Source organism: Tauraco erythrolophus, chromosome 17 (assembly GCF_009769465.1).
Source record: "Tauraco erythrolophus isolate bTauEry1 chromosome 17, bTauEry1.pri, whole genome shotgun sequence".
Classification (NCBI taxonomy): Eukaryota; Metazoa; Chordata; class Aves; order Musophagiformes; family Musophagidae; genus Tauraco; species Tauraco erythrolophus.
The window spans coordinates 14019052-14041039 of NC_141481.1; the positions used below are offsets into that span (position 1 = coordinate 14019052).

Consider the following 21988-nt stretch of genomic DNA (forward strand, 5'->3'; position numbering starts at 1 on the left):
CCAAGTTCCGGACACAGTGCAGCACTGGGCTGTGCTCCAGTCCCTGGACTGGGGATATTCCCTCTGGTTCAGCTCCAGGTAACCTTTGCAGCAGGGAAGGGCTTTTCCATCAGCATTTCCCACCACGGCAGAGCCGGAGCAGCTCGCTTGCCGCGCGGTGTTTGTGCTGGGGCCGAGCGAGCCCTCTGCTCCCGCTGTCCCGTCTCCTTCACGCTGATGATGGTTAATTACAGCCCAGAGCTGCCCCAACAGGCTGGCTGATTTAAGAAAGTCTTGTATTGTACAGGAGACCTTAATTAAAATTCCAGTTGCAAAGAGAACGACGCTGGAGCAGGGAGGAATGTCTCTGCACGAGCTCTGCTTTGCCCCTGTGCCTCTGCTGGTGGCAGTGAGCGGGAACAGAAGCACCAGAGCCAGGTCGTAGCAGTCATCTTTTATTTGACCTTGTCATTTTTTAAGAAACATCCCCAAAGTTACAAAATACAATATTTTTGTTTGCAGTGAAATGCTGACCAGACAGTAACAGTTGGCATACTGGTCACAATCATCTGTTCGTTTTTTTTTTTTTTTTTTTTTTTTTTCCTCTCCTTTTTAAAAAAAAAAGCACTTATATAAGTCCCTCCCTCTCCCTTTTAAACTAATGGATTGGGTTTTTTATTTAAGCAGCTTTATACTGTTGCATCTTTGTGAGACTTAAAGACAATAAATAAGAAACCATCTCTCGGTGACTACAAACACAGAAATATACATTCAGGAGTATTTATTGGCTACGGCTGCGAGTCAAGTTTATTGTAACTCCATGACCAGTAACTCTGGCTGCAGCTGAGTGCTCGTAGACACGGGACCTTAGCTGGGACAGGGAAGGAACCCTGGGAGCTGCTGTGTTTGTACAAATAAACGCTGCGATGAGAACTATGGTAGCTTGAAAGCTGGTGGTGGTGCCCACCATGCGTGGGCCCTCACCCAGGTGTTTGGCTTTTCAAGAAACAACTGTGGGTTCCAGAGCTGCTCTCCGTACTTCAAGTGAAGGAAAGAAGTAGGGCAGTTGTCTTAATCCTGTTTCTGCTCCTCTTCGCTGAGAAGAAGCACTTGGTAAGTCGCACGCATCAAGTCACACTCACACACACGCAGAGCGGTCTCGGTCAGAAACAGGCACTGGGGAACAAAAATCCTGATGTTTTGCTTGGGACCATCCCTGTCACCGCTGCCCATTAGCTTATTAAAGGCTGTTGTGAGCAGAGGTCCCTCTCCTTCCTGCACTTAACTCTCAACAACAGCTTCAAAAGGAGTGATGGGGTGGGGAGGGGCTGAGAACTGAACTGTGGATCTTGAACCCAACTTTTGGGCTATTGAAGATGCAAGAGATTTCCAAGCCCTGCTTGGTTCCTTTTACTCATTGCTTTCTCCCACCTGGCCCTGGGGGTGGCTGAGCTACACGTGCTGCTCCGCTGCGGTGGGGAAGGGATGCCCGGGCACAGCTGGGTGCAGAGCAGGAAGTTAAAAGTAGCTGTTCTGGTGCGGTTGTGCTTGGAGATCTCCCATGTAAGAACGCAGTAAGAGCTGGTGGCCCACCCAGCAGCACAGGCCAGGGAGTGTTTTCCTGCAGTATCCCTCCTTTTTCCATCTCTCCGCTGGCCAAAAAAATTCCTGCATGCTTACGCAGCGGTGTTAGAAGATGAGCAACTTGCTTTTGTCTTTGCGGGCAGTTGCTCTTTATGCAACTAAATGCTTCTCCAGCACCTTCTGAGGCATTGCCAAAGAGTCAGAAACTTTGGCTTTAGGGCCAGAAGCAGAAGAGAGTCCCCGGAGTTTCACCCACGGGCTGCACTTATCTCACCAAGCAGGATTTTGCTTTGGAACTCTGTCCTTCTGAGCCCCAGGCAGGACACACCAGAGGGGCAACGAGCGTCGCAGCTGGATGTGACTGCAGAGGTGTGCCCGGGGCTGCAGTGCCACGTCCCAGCTGTCCTGGTACATCTCACAGCTGCTCCTTTCACTGCTGTAAGGGTTTAGGGACGTGGCTTGCAGGCACTTGCACCAGCACTGTACCTGTCACCAAGAGTCACAGGCATCTACCCGAGCTGAGCCTGGTGGCGGCACAGCTTGGGTAAGTACAAGGAACCAAAAAACACAAAGCAAATAGTTTGAAATCTCTGGCTTGAAAAACCCATTTTAGATACCAGAAGAGTTCTGGAGCAGATGGAACTGTTTGTAAAAGGGGTAACAAATCACTTCTGCACCGTGCACAAAGCTTACGACCATCAGCACCTGCACCAGCCCTGGGCTCTGGGGACCTCACTGCTGGTCTGACCTGCTCCAGCACCTGCTCTGCTGCTGTCCTGCATCTCCCACTTCTGCTCCTGTCCCCAGGCACTTCTCTGTCAGCTCTTCTACCTGCCTGTTCCTTCCGATCACAAAAGCCTCATGGTTATTAGTTATTCATTTCCTCCCCTCTGCACTCTACTTCCCTCTGTGCCATCTGCTCTTTCAACAACCTTGATGGTGACCAACCACCATCTCACCTAAGTGATCTTCAATCTACAGCATACTTGTTTTCTCCTGCTCCCATCCTTCTGCAACCTTTCCTCACATCGACTCAGTTTAACGGTAACCGCACCGCTCCCGAAGCCATCACCAAGAGCACCCCTGTGTCCTGCTGCACCCTTCAGTCACCCATGAGGGACACGGGCAGGCGCCTGGAGCCAAGGAAGCACGTGGACAGCTGGAATGACATCTTTAAAAGTATCTAACGCAGCACGGCAGAAGTGCTGGGAGCTGGACAGGGAGACTCAGGAGGTGATGTGATGAGCAACGGCGGAAGAGACCCTCCTCTCTGCCCGGAAAGGTCTCCCCTGCCAGGAGCATGGGGATGATGCTTCCAGGAGCACCAGGATCAGGGACCTGAGGTCCCCTCCCCTGCAGCACTGCCCGCCTGGTCTCGCTGCCTCAGGCTTCCCTTTCCAAAGCGCGGAGCAGGTTCTGGGAACGCTCCGCTCACCCGCAGCGACTGACCCCAGCCGGGAGCAGAGCACACACACCGCACGCACACAGACACCCAACGCCTTATATACACGGGACATTCCCAGGAAGAAGCACTTAATACATCCTTTAAATAACTCTGACAATAGTATTCTGTCTCCTATCTACATGTTTCAAACACGTTACCGATGCTATGAAAATATAGCAAACATACAAAAATATATACATTTTTTAAAAAAAGAAAACCAAACCCCAAAACAAACCATATAAATTACTTACAATATACATAACGTGAAATGGTGATGACGAAGTGGGCGCAGGCCCTCGGGAGGCTCCAGCCCCTGCGTGGCCGCCCCGGTGCCACGGGGAGCGCAGGGCAGCTGCAGCCCCGGGGGGGGACCTGGGCAGGGCTGGAGGGACCCCACAAATGCTCCTTTAGGGCCTCACCTGCCTCCCCAGCACCTTTGTGCTTCTCATGGGGAAGATGCCAGGCGGTGCCAGCGCGGCTGCCTGGGGCTGGGGCGTACCAGGGGGCTGCGTTCACTTCGCCAGCGCTTGTGCATTTCAGTTTAGGATTTAAACAAACAAAAATACTGCTTTTGTGATATATTATCCCGTTCTTGTTAGAGCACACGTGTCATTGTTAGCCGAGGAAAGCGTTGTTTAAAGTGCTGGGCAGTACATACGAACAAGTAAACCAAAAAAAAAAAAAAATACATATACTTACTTCAATACATTCCTTGGATTAGAAAAGCCGAGCGGCCGGCAGCGCCCGCGCCTTGGGCACCGCGCGGGGGGCGGAGGGGGGGGTGGGGGACCGCGGCGAAGCCAGCACGTTGGCAACCCCCCGCTCAGCGAGGGCTGAAAGCAGCCCGAGGTCTGCACAGCCCCGGGCTGAGCTGCTGCCCCTCATCCCCTCCGAGGCGGGGGGAGCCGGGCCGGCAGCTCGCTGCAGACTGCAGTCAGTTGGTTTAAATATTGGATTTCTTTAAATACAAAGAATAGTACCAATTTCTGGAGGATAAAAGTAGCCAATACTGGAAATTAACTGATCCGGGTGTAGATATTATTCGTCTATATCTATATATATTTATACTTAAAAAAAAAAAGAGATGGGTTAAATATCTTCTCGAAACCTGTAGCTTTCCTCCACAGTGTGTCTGGTCGACGAAAACCCAAGACTCAGTTCAAACCTTCACGGCCTGGGGCTCTCCTCTCCCCCTTCCACCCGGCACAGCCAGCGGGGAAGAGAGGGGAGCTTTGTACCCGTCACCCTGTGCCAGCCCCCGGTAAAGCGGCATTGTGCCAGTCGCCACATGCAGCTCCTCGCAGATGGGGCCGTTTAACCAAAAAAGATGACTTTGTAATACTGCCCTGCCCTCACCGGGATTCTCCGCACGCCGACTGTGCCCCACACACCTGTCCCAGCAGGAAAGGCTGAGCCTTCTCCACCCAACCCTTCCTGCTGGAAGCCAGCAGGAGGGCAGGCAGCACATCTGCCAGGGCCGTGGGGGACAGCGGCTGTGCCACCCCATTGCGGGCAGCAGCCCCGCGCACCCCGGCAGGCGCAGCCGCCACGGCGGGAGCTTTCGGAAGCAGCAGCTCCCGAGGCTCCAGGTCTGCACGGCAGGCACAGCCCACCCTTCGCAAACCCCGTCCCAGGTGCCCTCTGCCCTCCGTGGGCACTGCCCCCCCAGCACACCGTCTCTTATTTGACCGTGGGGTGCACCCTGTTCTTGGCCCGGAGGGGCCGTTTCTTCTTCACCGCCGGAGCTGCGGCGGCGTAGGGTTTGTGCGGGGGCAGCACAGAAGCTGCCACGCTGATGCCTCTGCTCGCTCGGAGGAGCCGGCTGGGCACGGAGCCTCCGCTGCCCGGCGGGGCGGCAGGAGAGTGGGGGGCCAGTGGGGCATCCCGTGAGGGCTGCGGGTCTGTGTCGGAGGGGGTCTGGGGGGAGGGCCCCTGCTCTGTGCTGCCCACGCAGTACCCGCTCAGGGCATCCTCCGTCACCCGGGGGCACCTCCGCCTGGAGCGGCGGCTCCGCGAGCCCTCCAGCTGGTGCTCGATGCGGTACACGTCCTCCGTCACCTGGTTGACGCGGTCGAACTGGGCGAGCAGCATCTCGAAGAGGGAGAGGAGGCGCTGGATGTCAGCGTCCACTTCCAGGCTGTCGCGGGTGCTCAGCACGAGGCTCAGCCCGTCCAGCTGGCTGGAGGAGGTGGAGGCCCTGGAGCTGTCAGAGGCAGCACTCGGAGTGGGGCCCCGGAAGGACTTGGAGTCACTGGAGTCCCGGGATGGCAGCGGCTCCATCCCCTCGAACCTCACCTTGTGCCGGAACTGGAAGAGAAGAGGAGCAGAGGGCAGAGCGATATCAGGAGCTGGGAAGTGGGAACGCCGTGCCGTGGCACTGTGTCCTGCTCCAAACAGCCCCAGGGCTACTCCCAGTCGTTCCTGGTGGGCCAGGCTACGGCACGGACCCGGGAGAGATCCCAGATGAAAACACATAGAACTGTGGGACTGAGGATCGACAGCAGATGCCCCTACAACACCCCATCACCAACCCAGCTCTTGGATCCCCAGAAACAGCCGCAGCTCCAGCCCCCACCTGCCAGAGGGAACAGCAGCGGGAAGCAGCCAGAGGCAAAGGCAGGTTAAGGGCTGCGGACGGACGTTGGTTCTCTGCAAAGCTCTCCAGCCTGCTGCCTGCTCCCAGGAGTCTCCCAGGCTGCACTCACCTCCTTGGCTTTGCTGAAGCCCATCCACATTTTCAGCCTGCGCACGAAGAGCTCCACCATCTCGTAGTCCTGGGGCTCGAAGGCAGGGCGGTACAGCTCGAAGTGCATTTCCCGGTAGCTGTAGATGAGCACCACGGCGAAGAGCCTCAGCACGATCCACACCTCCAGGACGATGTAGCTGGTGCAGAACAGGTAGCAGAGGCCGGAGGACTCAGGTGGGCAGGGGCAGAGGTTGACGCTGCCCCGCAGCATGGCCAAGAGCAGCAGGAGGCTGCTGCCGACGCTGCGGAAGGACTCCGAGGAGGAGGAGAAGAGCTGCAAAGGGGATATTAGAGATGTAATGAGAAGGGATCAGTGGCACAACATCCCCTTGACCTCTGATACTCACTACCCATCTTAGAAAGCCCCGAGGAGCAGCCCATGGCCAAAGCCCCTGGTTTGGGGCAGCCAAAGCCCCCGCGCCAGCTGGGCACTGAACACCCGCAGCACCTGCTGGGCTCCACTCGCAGCCATGGCACGAGGAGGGATGGGCAGCAGCACGCCCCTGGGCAGCCCTTGCTGACCACCAACCCCTCTGCCGGGCGCAGGGGGAGTGCGGGCAGTTACCAGGAAGCCGAGCTGAGCGTAGGCCAGGACGAGGACGGCGAACGCCAACCCCGCAGCAGTCAGCTCCTTCGCGGACTTCTGAAACGTCTTCCCGAACACGGACCACTGCCGGACAAAACGCAGCTGCTGGGCAGCCTAGGGCAGAGAGGGGACGGTGTCACGACATGGGCCCATCGCAAGGGCTGCTGCGAGATCCCTCCAGCCCTGGGAAGGGTCTTTCCAACATCTCAGCAAGGTTGAGAAACACGAACTCTGGCAGAGCAGAGGCCATGGGAGCCAACGGGCTCCACGCAGATGAAGTCATCCCATCAGCCACGAGGCTGAATTCCCCAAGAGAACGGAGGGCCCAGAGGCTTTAGAGACCCAAAGTGCTACAGCAGAGACACACAGGGCACCAGTGCCCACCACCTCGTTCCTGCAGTAGAGTCTGGATGTGGCAGCAGCCCTGTGGCATTTGATCCATGCCCGGCACAGTAGGACCCCAGTACTGCACTTGGTTTGACTTCAGGGCCCTTTCCTACCCCTGCCATGGGACTGTGCACAGGTGACACGCTGGCACAGGAGGACCAAAGCACACATCCCTGCTCCCACCCAACCCTCTCCATACCTGCACGGTCAGGAGGAAGAGGAGGGACGCAGCCAAGGTGCTGAAGATGGTGTTGAGAAAGGCCACCTGGTAGAAGTTGGTGAAACCTTTGCGGTTGTTGAGGTACTTGAGCCACTGCTGGTCAGCCAGGGTGGCCTGGCTGAGGTGCACTACCACGGTGCAGGTGGTGAGGAGGATGAAGACCCACTGGCCGTAGTTGCTCCACAGGGTGAAGTAGGATCTGCCCTCCTTCTTGATGGACAGTGACTCAGACACCACGAAGTAGACGACAAACATCATGAGGAAGACCTGGGGGAGGAACAGAGAGGTTACCAGGGAAGGAGAGGGCAATGCCTGACCGCTGTGCTATTCCAGGGGTCCCTGCAGCTCCCCAGGACAGCAAGAGCCCCATGCACCAGGCTGAGTCCTGCCAGCCTACAGCTGGAGCACACCCCCGCGTCCCTCCATGCCCTCCTTGCCCGGTGCCCCGCTCCCTCCTCCCGCCCTGGCAGTGGAGCTCCCAAACCACGTCCCTGCACTCGTGGCAGGGTGGCAGTGCCCACGGCAAGAGGACCCAGGCAGGGTCTCTGGGGACACAGCTCAGCTGGCTGATGTCCCCGCTGAGGACAGAAGAACAAAAGCCTCAAGTTTCCACTGCGACAGGCACGAGTTTGAGAAAGCAAAAAGGTCAAGACAAGATCAACAAATGCTGCCAGACAGGAGGAATCTCCTTCCCCTCTGGTGGTGCCAGTGATGTTTCCTGTGTGCTACCCAGGCCTGGAAGCGGAGCGGTGACAGGCACAGGGACAAGTGGCCTCAGGCTGGGGAGCTTTAGTCCACAGCACCCAACGCTGCCCTTCGGGAGCCCAGGCGATGGGTCCCCCAAGCCCTCCGTGCAGTGACCACGAGGAAAAAGGAGCGTGGAGGGCAAGTAACACACTGACCATCATGAGGAGCTGCAGCGTGACGCCCCCGCTGAGCCGCAGCAGCGGGAAGGGGCTGATGGTGACGGCGGCGACGGCCTGGCCGGCCCCCAGGAACTCCAGCTGCAGGGTGATGGCAGCGTGCAGGTCCACGCTGGGGTTGTACTGCATCAGCTCCACAAAGACAGCCCGGCTCCTGCGGAGGGGAGAAGAACAGCTCCAGGAACTTGGACACCACCAGCTCTGGGCTTTGGTGCCACTGTTTTGTAGGATCATAGATCCTCTGCCCCCTGTGTCACCCTGGCAGCTCCCCTTAAACAGCTGGGTGCCAGCAGAGTGCTTCCTTGGCCCCTGCCACACTTACATGTTGTCGATCCAGGTGTGCTGCTGAAGGAAATCCAGCTGAGCTCTGCTTTCCTCCAGCGAAGCCCCCAGCTCCTGGACGTAACCGCTGCTATCGTAGAAAGAGATGTAACCCCAGTACCAGACCCTGCAGAGGAAGAGGAGCCACAGGGTGAGAGATGGAGGACAGGGCAGCCACTGGTGTGCTCTCCTACGTGGTACACGTGCAGATGCAGACCCCGACCCCTACGCTGCACATCCAAGCGCAACAGCTGCCTCGTTAGTTATTTCACAAGACAAATTACAGAAGTGCATTGAGCCATCTCAGCACTCAGGACAGCCCCAAGCCCCGTGGTGCCCCAGACTTCAATGCAGACGCATCCAGGAACAAACCAGAGCAGGAACCACCAGCGATTTCATGCCCAGTATGCTGGTGGAGGCCAGTCTCCCATCATCTGCTTTGACACAGCTCATGCTGCTCTGCGGTCTCTGCGGGCAGCTGCGTTGCCTTGTGCTGCAGCTTCTCTCTGCCCTTGAAGTTGGAGGAGTTGAACCCTCCGTCCCTGTGCCCCCGAGAACAGCCCCACGCTGCTGTTCAGACGGCTCAAGGTAACAGGCACATCCCCAGGGAAGCAGCCATGTGCCTCCCACCACTCACGCTGCCAGCATGTACGCGTCCAGGGAAGGCATTTGGCATTTCCGTGCTGATTTGGACTTTGCCAGGCTCAGGGGCTGCGGTTGGCCTCACTGAGACAAGGGCTGGGAACCACCCCAGGCACCGCCTGCCCCGTAAAGGTGTGATGTCCTTGGCAGGGGGAGCAGGGCTGTGGGTGCCACCGGGCAGCTCCTTACCCCGTCAGGTCGGGTGGCGAGTAGGACCACGCAGCCGTCGTGTTCACGGCCGCCCGTTCCCAGCCAGCTGCGTAGTCGGCGGTAGAAAAGCCGTGCAAGTTGGTGCAGTTCCTCCTGGCAGCCGTGCCCACGCCGGGGAGGATGTCCTGGGCCGTGAGCTGGCACTCGGCTGGAACGAGACCACCACTGTCATCCCTGGGGAGCACTGGGGGACACAGCTGAGCTTCCACACTTGGCAGCTCCCTTCTTCCCAAGCCCCCTCCATATCCTTGCTCACACCCCCACAAATCAGGCCAACCTCTTCAGTGTAAACCCCCAGGATCGATGCCCCCAGCCCATCTCTGGAGGAGCAGAACCAGAGGCACACCAACATGTGTGCTGCAAAGAAAAACCTGCCTCCGTGACCCCTGCTGTGCTTCGTTCAGCCCCCAGCTACATCCAGACACGCCGTTTCATCCCTCCAGGAATGCCACCTCCCTGCCCCGTGACCGCAGAGCCACGGGCCTTTGCCCACCTACCCTGCTGCAGCCGGAGCTGGCGCAGCCGGGCAGCCCCCAGCGTGGTGCTGGAGCTCTCCTGACCCGACTGGTTGTTGTAGAGGTATGGGAGGAAGACCTGTGACATCCAGACCCAGAACTGATCCGACCTGCAACGGGGAAAAGGTGTGAGAGGCAAAGCTCACTGGGCAGCTCTGCCAGGGCACGCTCTGCGTGTCTCACCCGCGACCTGGACGTCTGTGTTTCACCTGGGGGGAGAACTGAGTTTTGGAGAGCGACCAGGGGCTGCTCTGCCCCAGTGCCCAGCCAGCAGGTAGAGGCAGCACTGCCATCCGATCCAAGAGCTGGGCTGGGTCAGGACAGTGGGTGTTTGACTCGTAAGACCTAAAGGTGATGGAATCCCTCAGCACCCGGATGAGGATCGGACCAGTGGGTCTGTGGCAGCGCAGTGCAGAAGGGATGATACTGAGGACCAGATCCTGCTCTGCTCTCCCCCTTTACACCCCAGAGACTCCACCCAGCTCACTGGAACCCTTCCCGATTCCCACTGTGGTGGACAGAAGTTTCCGTGGCTCTGCGTGGCACGGACGGGCACAGACGGGCCGAGGGGTCTGCAGTGAGGGGCACAAAGCCGCCGTTAATCCCAGGCAGCCGCTGCGGAAACTCAGCTGGGAAAATTTAACCTAGTTAAACCATGTGTGCAGAGCAAGGAAGGGAAGGACTCTATTTATACGGGATGTTATTTTTGGTTCTCGTGACCCTGTTTATGGCTGAACCCTCCAGTGGTACATTCTGGAGACAGAGCAAACTTGTGTCCTTTTAACCAGATACAGCAAGATAAACATCTGTAATGCACACAGTCCCTTCCCACGGAGGAAATAATTAAAATTCAAAGAAATTAAAGCTCTCAACCCCCACAGATCCCTCTGTTTTCCAGGGGAGAAGCAGAACCACAGGGACAAGAAGGGACCTGCTCCCCAGAGGCACCAGTGCTCCCCATAGAGTCAAGAACCCCTTACAGGAGTGACTGCGGGGCACGAGCCCACCCGCCCTGCTGGCACCCCGCACAGCTGCTCTGACACGAAGCAACACCTCGTCCCATCCCCACCCCCAGGTCCTCTGCAGGTACCTCTTGATGCGGAGGAACTCGTTGCTGCCCAGCTGCTGCTTGATGGAGCTCTGCAAGAGGAAGGCCCTGCTGTTGCGGGAGGCGTCGCCGTAGTTGGTGAGCAGGATCACCAGCAAGAACGTCATGTAGATGAGGAAATTCTGGCGAGCAGAGAGCAGAAAGGGATTGCACCCGAGCAGGAGGAGGGGGCCGGTTCTCAATCCTGCAGCAAATCAGTGCTTCCCTGATCAGTGGGGACCCCAGTGGGCTCTTCTTTCTTTTTCCATATGGGAAGCAGCTTAAAATGAAACCCAGACCACGGACTCGGAACAATATTCTTTGTTCGAAGCGGCCGGCCCGGCACCACATGTGCCAGCTGATGCGTTGCCCAAGCTCCCTGCATGAGCTGCTGTACGTTGGCAGCTCGGCTCACACGACAGTTCGGGGGTTTCCACGCTTTAAAGGGAAGTGACTCCGTTAAAAACAGCCCGACTCTCTTAAAGCAGCTGCGTGTTCCCAGTGCGAGGATCAGCACTGAATGAGATACAAGGAAGATTGAACCTTCTGCTCCTAAATGGGGACTTAGGTGCTGCACAAGCCCCAACTAATGAATTTTCTTGTGCAAGGTGGTGCCTACTCCACACCACAAACCTTGCCCTGACCTCTAACACCTGAGTGATGGAGTCAAACACACCAGCTGCTCCAAATCCACCCCCTCAGGGTTCTGCTTTCCAGCCACCCCAGATCTCAAGACCTTCACACAGAAGGTGAATGTCACTGTCAGTCTTTTACAGATGGGGAAACTGAGGCAGAAACTGAAGACATGCACCTACTAGCTCAGGAGATCACAGCTGGATTGGGAGGACTCACACAGGGATGTATCTCAGCTCTGTGCTGAGGCACCACAGGCCGCAGGAGATGTCTTACCTTCAGCATCCTGTGCAGCAGTTTGACCTTCCTGGCCTCCTCCTTGGCCTGGAAAAGGGCAAATCCTTGCGGGGGTCGGACTTTGCTGATCTTCTCAGAAACATGCTCCACAAACGGATGCTCCACCAAGGTATCGTCTTCCTCTGGGTGCAAGCGCTTGGCAACCAGTGAGAAATAGAGGGCTTCCAGCAGGACCTGGGGAGACACAGTGTCGTGAGCCCGCGGGCAGAGCCGTGCCACCAGCACTGCCACGGGCAGCAGCTCCTGTGGGCCCTGCAGCACAGAGAGCGGCACTCAGCCGCTGAGCGCCCTCCTGAAGCAGTGAGACAACCTCTAAAGCAGAATGCCACCAGCCCTGCCTCCCCCACTGCTGCTGCTGTGCACATCCATCCTCTCCTGCAGGGATATGGAGATGGGAGAGTATTCAATCCACGCGGTGTCCACTATCATAGAATGCTTTGGGTTGGAAGGGACCTCAAAGACCATCCTGTTCCAACCCCCCCTGCCATGGGCAGGGACACCCTCCACTACACCAGGTTGCTCAAAGCCCCATCCAGCCTGGCCTTGAACACTTCCAGGGATGGGGCAGCCACAACTTCTCTGGGCAACCTGGTCCAGTGCCTCCCCACCCTCAATGTAAAAAATGTCTTCCTCATATCTAATCAAACTCTATCCTCTATGACTTGAGTAGTATCCGGACAAGACGTTAATTACAGTCGATACATACACGTGTGCAGGTACGTGCTTGTGTACTCGTGTCACTCGTACCTTCAGGGGCTCCCAGACCAAGAAGGATGCCAGAAAGCTGAATATCCCTGAGATGAGCCACATGAGGGCAACGCTGGAGGAAAAGCCCACCCCGATCCACACCGAGACCCCCGTGGAAGTGGCGAAGAGGAGGAGACTGATGCCATGAGCCAGATAGGAGCACCAGGGCGGCAGCAAGCGCTTCCGGAATGTCTGGTCTGCAACTGGAAGGAGGGAGGGAAAAGCAAGCATGAACGTTACTGTAAAAGGGTCCCAATGGGTGCAGGGAGGGCTGAGCACACCAGTAAAGAGCTCGCCTCCACTCCTGGGAGAGTTTGGAGGGATTATCCCAGGCATCTCCCACTAAACAGCAACACAAGACGGCACACTGACACAGCAGCCTCCCTCCCGTCTGCAGACAACAGGGTGGGCAGGAGATGGGATCCCAATTTGGGTGGTGGGATGGGTTCCCTACTTTCTATCGGAGCTCCAGGACACTGGCTGCGCCCCGCCTGGCTGGAGGTGCTGCTGTCAGACCCACGAAAAGCCACATGGATTCGTTGCTCCAGCTGCCTTCAGCTTGCTACCAAGCCACCCTGCCGCGGGGCGCGCTCGGCACAGCTTCTCCCACCCCCCATGCAAACCAATGCACAAAGACACTACAACCATCCACCAACCAAGACGAAAGGAGGGATTTTAGCAGCCCCCAGAGGATTGCTGCTGTGTCCCGTTTTCCATGCTGCAGCCTGCCCCGGGGAGGCTGTGCCTTGGGAAGCTACAAGAACTGAAGGGTGGGCTGCTCCACAGGGCACTGGCCACGTACCCCCCCAGACCTGGGGGGCCCTGGCAGCCCGTTCCCCACCCTGGGCGAGCCCAGCCGGCTGCGGCTGCTTCTACGACTCAGTAGGAAGCGTCTCCCCTCCTTTGCTTTGCTTCCTTTGTTGCTTTGAACTTTCATTGGCGTTTGACTTCCCTTCCCCGCTGGCTGTGTACAGACTCTCGTGCTGGATGGATGGATGGATGGATGGATGAATGGATGGACTGACTGTGGGCTGCCAGAGCAGAGTAACTGGGGAGGCAGTGAGCGGAGCTGCCCAAGGGCACGGCAGGGACTGTCACAGAGCAAGTGGTGGCCCAGGGCTTACTGAGAGTCAGGCTCCAAAAGAAGCCGTCAGGAAACATCAAATATATCCCAAACAGGGATGCAGCCTTTCCTAAGGCTTCTTTTCCATCTACCTGCCTGTTCCTCCCAAGGGCTGCAGTGTGTGACAGCCCCTCTTCCTGCACATCCCACCCTCCCTGCCCCGGCACAGCCCTGGTACCTGTCCACGTCGACTTGGCTGATCTGCTCACTTCCCTGGGAGGAGCTGCCATGCTCTGGCCTTTGTCGTTCAGTTTCTGCATCATGACAGTCTCCACCTTCTCCCCGAACACGCTGGACCTGCCGAGGCCAAGGGGCGATACCAGTGAGCTGTGCCAGCGCTGGCTCTGCGGCACACAGGCTGGCACTAACAGGGATGAACTCCAGTGTTAACTCAGTGCAGCGGCCCCGGACCCGTTCGAAGCGCTTCCTTCCCAAACAACAAGCCCAGGTTGCCGAAGCTTCCAGATGCTCTGCATCCCGTGGAGGGCTGGAAGCCTTTCCCCTCCCTCTTTGCCCTGCCTGCCCAGCTGGGTGGTGGTCAGGGTCCCAGAGCAGGGTGCTCTGGGCTCAGTAACACAACAGAGATTCAATCCTCCTTCTCCCTGGCGTCAGTGCCACGAAGCGTGCCCACGTCCTGGCACTGTCAGCAATCCACAGAGCTCTGGAAGCACACCTTCAGCTGGGGCTTTAAGGGGACATTCCAGGTGGCTCCTGGAAGGGCAGCAGTGCCCCTCTGGAGCTCTGGCTGTGGGGGCTGCAGGAATGGTGGCCAGCAACAACACAGGGACTTGTGACAAGGCTGTCACAGGTGTTTGCAATGGCACAAAGCCCAGCTCATCGCCGCAGCTGGGAGGGCGAGGGCCAGGAGGCACAGCCTCGGCTGCCCTGCCTGCGGGACCCCCTTCCCCAAATACTCACAGGCCTGAGATGAGATCTGTTTCAGCCCTCATGTATGGCCCCAGGTCCTGGGAGTGGGAGATGCCGCTGGCTCCATCTGCCAGGATCTGCCGGATCAGATCCTCATCTGGGGGAAGGAGGAGTGCAAACAGGGTTGGCAGGAGCACAGCACACAGCACCGCACCGGTGCTCAGCCCCATTTGCAGAGCTGGCAGGAGCAGGGCCAGCGTGAGCTCCCTCTCCATGGGACAGCCTTCCCCTCCTCCCTGTCCTCCAGCTCCGTCTATCCCCAGCTTGTCTGTGGAGCCTGGCATCAATCTGCTGGTGCAAGAGGCCAAGTTCTTCCCCTTCTCCAGCCATTTACAGAGGTTCAGAGACACACTGTGGCTTTGCAAGCGATGAAGAGGCGCTGGTTGCCTGCAACACTCAGATCCCATGGGAACACACCTCTCCTTGCTCCCAGCCTGCTGGTGGTGTGGCGACCACTCGCTTCAGACTGATCTACTGCAGGATTTCAGCTCTCCCAGACTGAAATCCCCAGTAAGAAAACACAATCCCCCTCTGCCCTTCACATTGAAGGCAGTGATGATGGCAGCAGGCTCTGCTCCTCTGCCTTCTCCAGAGCTGAGCCAGGGCTCCCAGGGACCAGACTGCTCCTCCTGCACTTCCCCGGGGCACTCAAAGCCTGGCACAAGGCTGTGCCACTCACACCCACCTGAGGCAGAGAAATATCGGGGCTGGCCCTGGTGAACACCAAGCGACAAGCTGTCCTCCTCAGTTGCCAACGGGGCCTCGAGCCCAAGGTGGCGGCTGGCCCGGCCTCTCTTCAGCTTCTGGATGGTGTTGCCCATGATGGAGGGGTCGCTGAGGAGGTCTGGCCAGCTGAGCAGGGCCTCGCTGGAGGGCCATCGCACGAGGCTGCGGCAGGACAGAGGAACGGGTGCTATCAGGTATGTGCACGAGAAGAGCAACCGCGCTAGAGCATGAGTTTTTCAAGAAGGGGAAGAGCTGCAGGAGCACAAACCCTATCCTGCCAAAGCAGAAAACCACACTGCACTCCAGTTTGCTCCGTCCCCAGAAACCTACTTACCTTTTGGAGTCCTCCAGGAACAGATCTGTTTTGGTTTGCTCAGAGAAGGCCTGTGGAGGAAGCGGAGGCATTTCAGGCACAAGACACTGGTTTGTGCCTGGTTAAAACAGTGGGTTGCTAACATCAGGGGTCACTGGAAACCTGGAGCCCGAGCTGTTAGCCCTGGCTCCGCAGCTCCTGGAGCCTGCTCTCCTCCAGGGACACCCCAGGCACACTGGGAACACCCATGCACACAGACACAGAGATGGAGACAGCCGGTGCTCAGTGCCCAGCACTGGCCTGGGCAGGGGAGAGGTGAAGGGCTGTGGCTCTGCCCCATCACCAGTAATTGCCAGAGGTACCCGAGTGCATTAGTTCTTGCACTGAGAGCTGTGGATGGACACTGTACCCATGCCAAGGAGCACAGACCTGTGCACCCTGCCCAGCTTTCGGGTGTGAAGCAGGTTACCTCTGCCCGGAGCCCGGGGAAGGTGGGGAAGGAGCTGTCAAGGATTGAGGAGTCCAGGTAGTTGTCGATCTCCAAGGACTGCTGGTCCGAGTGAGTCAGGGTGTGGTTGATGGAGACCTGCAGGAGACAGGAAGGTTGAGCAGAACAGGGAGGGATGGAGGTGACAACGTCACAGTGGCTCAGAGCCCTGCTGCTCAGAGGCTCCCCAGCTCCCCGCGCTGCTGAGGAGCTCCAGGCTTGTGCAGGCAGGGGTGGGGGATCCCACACCTGCCCAGAGGGGCTGAGAACAGCCCATGCACACCCCCACCACCTCCCAGGCACCTCGGGCACTTGCACCCATGCGTATCGCAGCCCAGTGCCATCTGGGCTGCCCCAGGTACAAGTTCCCAGGAAGCTGCATGAGTCTGTAACCCCCTACAAAACAGGGATGCTGACAGGAACAAGAAATAGCAGACACACTTGCTGCTCATCAGTCACTGAGCAGCTGGCTGCAGTACTTAACGGGGCTGCTAATTGTGTCTAACTAGTCATTAAATCCCCAGCTAATCTCTTCCCAGCTGCCTAACCACAGCTCTGCCCAGAGAGCTGAACGTGCACCCAGGGCAGGCATTTCATTAGAAACGCTCCACTGAGCATCTCCCGAGCTGCTGCCAATGCAGCAAAGGGTCATACCTTTGAACAGCACCTGGGGACCTATCACATCCCGAAATCAAGAGGCAGAAAGTGCCTAAACTGCTTTCAAAATCTGCCCTTTTGGTCTCTGTCTGGGCGTTGCCAGAATCCAGGCAGTGGTCTGTCTCTGCAAGGCCAGGGGCTGCTCCCAGCTCAAGAGGGAGGCAGAGACTTGCCAAGGGCAGGGGTCTGACCACGGTGCAGAGCAGCACAGAGGCACAACTGGAGGGAGACCAGCTGGAGAAGTGATGCACCACGAAAGGCAGAATCCAGCCCCAGAGGAGCAAACCTAGTGGCATTACACCCATTTGGGCAGCCTCCAGCTACTTCTCATTCATTACCTTGCCACGAGCCATCCGGAAGAGAAACAAAATGATCAGGTAGAGAGGGTAGACCACCACGCTGGACACCAGACCAACAGCCACTGTGTCCACATTAACAGGGATCAGGTTGGAAACGGCCCCATTGCTGGAGAGAATCAAGAAAGATCAGAGACGGGTGTGAGCAGGAGCACTGGGGGTCACCAGCTAAGCAAGGGGTGAGGCAGAACTGCAGGACCTGGCATTTCAGATGTGCAGAGAAAGAACTGGGCATGGGCTGTGCTAACAGCAAAACCAGGGGTGGGGGAAAGCTGATCAGGTTGTCCTGATACCGGGTTCTTTGGAATGGGAAGGGCAGGCTCAAGGGCACCAGCAAGGCACCTGTTCCCAGAAGACGTAAGGGCTGTCCTGCCCTACGTACTGGGAAGCACTGGGGGGGCCCTGAGGAGGTGAGGGACTGGCCAGAGCACCGCAGGACACCGCACCTGAGGTGTACGTTGCCCACCACGCCGTACCACACGGCGTTGGCACAGAGGAAGAGGAAGATGAGGAGGGAGCAGCAGGTGGCTCGCTGGACACGGGTGAAGCGGCTGCGAGGCGGACGGTCCCACATGGACAGCCAGACGTGCTTCTCGAAGAAACCTCGCTGCAACTCTGCTATGAAGATCCGGGAGAAGCTCCTCAGCTCTGTCTCACCTGAGCACAAAAAGGGAGAGACCCTCAGGGCCAGCTGCACCGCAGAGGGGCCCCGGTTGGCACCGCCACGGTCCCTCCTTGCAGACTGGTACTCAAGTGCCCCCACTGCATCCATATGGTCCTTCCTGCACAGCTGGGTCCTGGCCGTGCCTTGTCCTCTGGCACCGAGGACCCAGCAGAGCACTGGGCTGCACGAGGCATCAACACAGTGAGGAAGAGCCAGTGCTCAGGCTCCACGGGCTCTCTGCAGTCTTCTGCCGTGGGCCCTTCCTCAGCACAATGAGAAGTGCCATGCTGCTCTGCCAGCCCAGCCCTGTGCCCACCCCTGAGGACTCACTGGCAGCATACACCTCCTTCTCCACCATGCCATCGTTCTCTTCGCTCTCCACCGACAGCCAGTCGTTCACCAGGAAGAAGTAGCTCTTGCTGCTCTGCAGGTCCCGGACGATGACGTGCTGCAGGTACCAAGAGGGGCTGAGTCCTAAAAGTTAAGAGACAAAGAAACGTGTTTCACGGCGACATTCCCTGCATGGACTTGCAGAGCCAAGAGGATGACACAAGAGCCCCTCGGTGGGACGGCAGCAGGTACCCTGTGACACCACCTTCGTGGGTGGGAACTGCACAGTCCCCAGGAGAAAGGCTTGGCACAGCCAGGTCACCTCCGAAGCTGCACGGACACTACAGGCACTGCCACAGCACATGGCATCATATGTGCACGGGATCACAGCTGCCCAGTCTGCAGACTTCCCTGGGATGGAGACTCCACATCCCCACCCAGCAATCCTCCCCTGCACCAGTGGGTCACCACAGTCTCCCACCAGGGCTACTCCAGGCTGCGGGCCCAGGTACCTCTCTCCTGGCCCAGGGACCAGGCAGAGCAGAGCCTGGCTCTGCCCTGGGACGTGTGACGGCTGCCTCAGCCTGGCACACCCGCCCGTGTCTCACCTTTATTGTCGTGCCAGATGCGGATGCGCCAGATGCTGCCCAGACTCCGCTCCGTCGCGATCTGAAACACGTCGAGGCTGTTGCGGTGGAAGGCGTTTTCTCCATCCAGGTGTCTGTGACCACTTTTATTGTCCACACCATACAGGGCGATCCCCACGTGGGCCGTGGTACCTGGCAGAGTTAACGGGGCTCCGTTAGGGAAGTCCACCCAAGGTGGAGCTGCTCACCAGCCCTGCCTTCCTGCCAGTGACCTGCTACCAGATGCAATGGCCCTTCAGAGGGGCCACCTGGAGACTTGGGAGGAAGAATGTGCTCACCAGCCACCCCACACCCAGGGACAGTGTTACACACAGCCTGGAGAGCAGCTGCTCAGGTTGGCCTGGTGCATGGACCTTGGCATGCTCATGGTTTTCCTCTTTGGAGGGGACCGAATCTGACATTCCTTGCCTTGCTAACGCCCTAATGGGAGGAGAGGTTTATTCTGGATGTTTTTTTTCACCAAATAGTTGAAAGACTTGTTCTCTTTGACTTCTCTCTGGTACCAGTTGCCAGATGCTCCTTGGTCCACCTGCTCAACCTGGATGGTCCTTGGGCTGGCTTCAGGAGAAAGCTGCTCCCAGTGAAACCAGAGGTTACACTAAGATCAAGGGGAGCACGTTTCTGGCAGTGACATGGTGGCACTCCACCTCCGTCCTTGCTCAGAGCTTCCATATCCCAACTGCCTGGATTTCCAAGTCCAGGATGATGCTTCTGGCAGCTCTAGCTACAAACCCAGCTGTGGCTCAGAAAGCCAAGCTTTCTGCCTTCATGCTGCTGTGAAAGATTCAGACTGCAGAACAAAGTGATGGATGCTGGAGGACAGCAAAACAGTCCATCTAAAGGGCCCACAAGGCCTGGATGCTTCTACAGGAGAGGGCCAGAAGTGAGGAACAATCGCTGCCTCTGGGCTGTTCCTGCAACCACAGCCCAGTCAGAAAAAGTAAAGTGGGAGTATTTCTATACTGGGTGGTTCCTTCCAGCAGCAGTTGCTTGTCCCATCCCAGCAGCACAAGGTGGGGCAGCATGCTCTTCCCACAGCTCTCGACCTGCCCCATCATTGCAAAAACCCAAAACGCCCTGTGAATGCTGTGGGAAGCCCTGTCCTGCCTGCTCAGCTCCTCCAAACACCAGCTCAGCTCTGGGCCCTGCGGGGGAGCACTCGGTGCCCGATGTGCTGGGCTGAGATCTCGGATGTCACCCCAGTAAGCCAGCACAGGAGCACTCTGTGGGCTCACCTGATCCCCTGCCCCAGCCAGTTTTCACCAGGATCTCGTATTTGTACAGCCCGTTCTTCCCGCAGAAGGGAATCACCCCGACTCGGTTCACGTCGATCATGTCCAGCTTGTGCACGATCAGGGCAGCCACCGAGTAGGTCACAAAGCAGACGGCACACGTCAGCAGAACGATGTAGTTGAGACCCGGGCCTGGAGCCTAGAAGGAAAGGAAGATGTTGAAAGGCACTCTCCTTCCCCAGGAGGATCACCCCCATGCCCCAGGAGTCACGCCACCTCCTTCCTGGCCACTATCATGGTTCACAGACATGACACTGAAGGCAGAGAGAGGGACCTCCCCCTGCATGGACGGCACGGAGGGTGCTGCAGCTGCTGGCTGAAGCTGCTGCAGCAGCTGCCAAGAGCTCTCTGCTCCCACTGCCGTCACACCGACAGCCAGGAAGGACCTGGATGCCCCCGGGAAGCGGGGAGCAGCCAGCAGGTGCAAGCTCACTGGGATAAAGCAGGGCTAGGTGACAGCTGGGAGGAGCGCTTGGCACCTCACTACGAGGTGAACATGCTGCGAGGTGTCCAGAGCAGAGAATAAAGCCATCTGCACAGCTCTGCTTTTAGCAGCAGCAGCCGATTCACGACGAGAGGACACAGCCCCTCTGTGAGCTGTGCCCATCTGCAGCTCCCAAAAGCTCCCAGATATTTGCACTGGTGTGCCCACTGGGCACAGGGCAGCCCAGACCCAGCTGCAATGTGAAGCCAACGGGAGCCCAGGGCTTCTCTCGAGGTGACCACGACCTGCTCAGAGCGTGGCAACGCTGCACAGCCACCGCTCCGGTTCACTCACCGGAAAGACGAACTGGACAGAGTTTGGGGGGACAAACAGACTGGCCCCGAAGGCGGTGAGGTGCTGGGTCAGGCACACAGCCTGGTCTGGCCGCGTCTCTTCCAGCGGGATGATGCCTTCTGTCTTCCACCGTTTCTCCTGCTCGCTGAAGTACTGGCACAGGGAGGTGTACAGCCCCAGGGTCACCTCCACCGGGGACCAGCTGAAATGGTTCGTGATGTTGAAGTAATATTTCTGGATGGTGTCGTCAGTTCTGGAGAAGGGACAGACAGTGAGAAGGCATTATGGACCCGCTGGCTGGAGGGACACGAGCCCTGCTGTGCCAGATGCGTGCCCACGGAAAGCACCCTGCTGCAGGGACAGGTGAGCACACGATGAGGAGGAAAAGCTCACGAAGGTGGTGCACACCTTCGGCTGTGCACAAACTCTGGGGTTTACAGACCACTTCACTTCTTTCTCTTTGTGTTATTTCAGCACCTGGAGCGCTATGTTTCACATCCTCTCCTCTGTGCTGGAGCCTCGCACAGCTCGCCCACCCTCCCTTCCCCGTGTCCTACGGACCCATAGGACACTTCCACAGCAACTCCATAATTCTTCAGTGGGAGCAGATTTGCTCATTAAGACAATCAATCCCTCTTTGAGAATCCAGTTACTGAAAGCCATGGAAGATGTATCAACTTACACAACAGTGGCTCCACTCTCGCCCCACCTATTCCCAAGCTGCCCATCTTTTCTCCTCGGATAATGTTCAGAAACAACACGAGGCACGAACACACACGCTCCCGGGCAGGGCAGCAAGCCAGCAACTGAAGTTACAAAAGTGACTGATAAAAGCTCTGATAAGAAGAGAGCTTTGCTGCAAAACCCAACGGCGCAGCACCGCGCTCCACGAGCCCTGGCACATGGCACGCCAGCGGGGTGGACGGGAGCCCACGAGGGGACCTGTGTGTCCTCCTCCAGCCACGCGTTGGGCAGGTGAGCTCTGAGGACAGAGGTGCTTCTGCAGAGGTTGCGCTGCAGTTCAGGGACTCGGCTGACACGTGTGGTGCTTTGCTCTGGGACATGGTTTCATGAGCTGCATGAAGCAACCCCTGAATCTGCAAAGGTCCGTGTGAATCCCTTGGGGAAAGAGTCCTGGGAAAGACGGGCAGCTCTGGGATCGGTGGTGCACGGAGGATGAAAGTCTGGACAAGCACCAGACAAACACTACAGCAGGTATCAGGCAAGTGAGCAGAGAAAAGGGTGGCGGGGGGAGACTCATCACCAGGAGACGCCCTGGGTGAGGGTCATGATAGTCACAGGGAATGTGATTTACACGTCTAAAAAGGGGAACCCTCCCTCACCCGGACCAGAAAGGCAAATCACAG

At 57.8% G+C, this 21988-nt stretch overlaps 1 protein-coding gene across 2 annotated transcripts in view; it reads right to left on the reverse strand.

The window, feature by feature from the left end:
• Window positions 1–4687: 4687 nt before the first annotated feature.
• PKD1 (polycystin 1, transient receptor potential channel interacting) overlaps window positions 4688–21988 on the reverse strand; it is a 94065-nt gene continuing 76764 nt past the window's right edge. For both annotated transcript variants that reach the window (XM_086622551.1, XM_086622550.1), the window contains exons 25-46: window positions 20622–20874; window positions 19787–19982; window positions 18513–18683; window positions 17905–18048; window positions 17357–17567; window positions 16893–17019; window positions 15880–15996; window positions 15432–15481; window positions 15057–15259; window positions 14363–14468; window positions 13623–13741; window positions 12322–12524; window positions 11554–11748; window positions 10648–10787; window positions 9540–9667; window positions 9022–9190; window positions 8192–8317; window positions 7849–8023; window positions 6926–7213; window positions 6319–6453; window positions 5713–6027; window positions 4688–5314 (exon numbers count right to left, since the gene is read on the reverse strand). In XM_086622551.1, the coding sequence (XP_086478677.1) occupies window positions 4688–5314; window positions 5713–6027; window positions 6319–6453; window positions 6926–7213; window positions 7849–8023; window positions 8192–8317; window positions 9022–9190; window positions 9540–9667; window positions 10648–10787; window positions 11554–11748; window positions 12322–12524; window positions 13623–13741; window positions 14363–14468; window positions 15057–15259; window positions 15432–15481; window positions 15880–15996; window positions 16893–17019; window positions 17357–17567; window positions 17905–18048; window positions 18513–18683; window positions 19787–19982; window positions 20622–20874 (4198 nt within the window). The remainder of the gene's footprint in view (window positions 5315–5712; window positions 6028–6318; window positions 6454–6925; window positions 7214–7848; window positions 8024–8191; window positions 8318–9021; window positions 9191–9539; window positions 9668–10647; window positions 10788–11553; window positions 11749–12321; window positions 12525–13622; window positions 13742–14362; window positions 14469–15056; window positions 15260–15431; window positions 15482–15879; window positions 15997–16892; window positions 17020–17356; window positions 17568–17904; window positions 18049–18512; window positions 18684–19786; window positions 19983–20621; window positions 20875–21988) is intronic.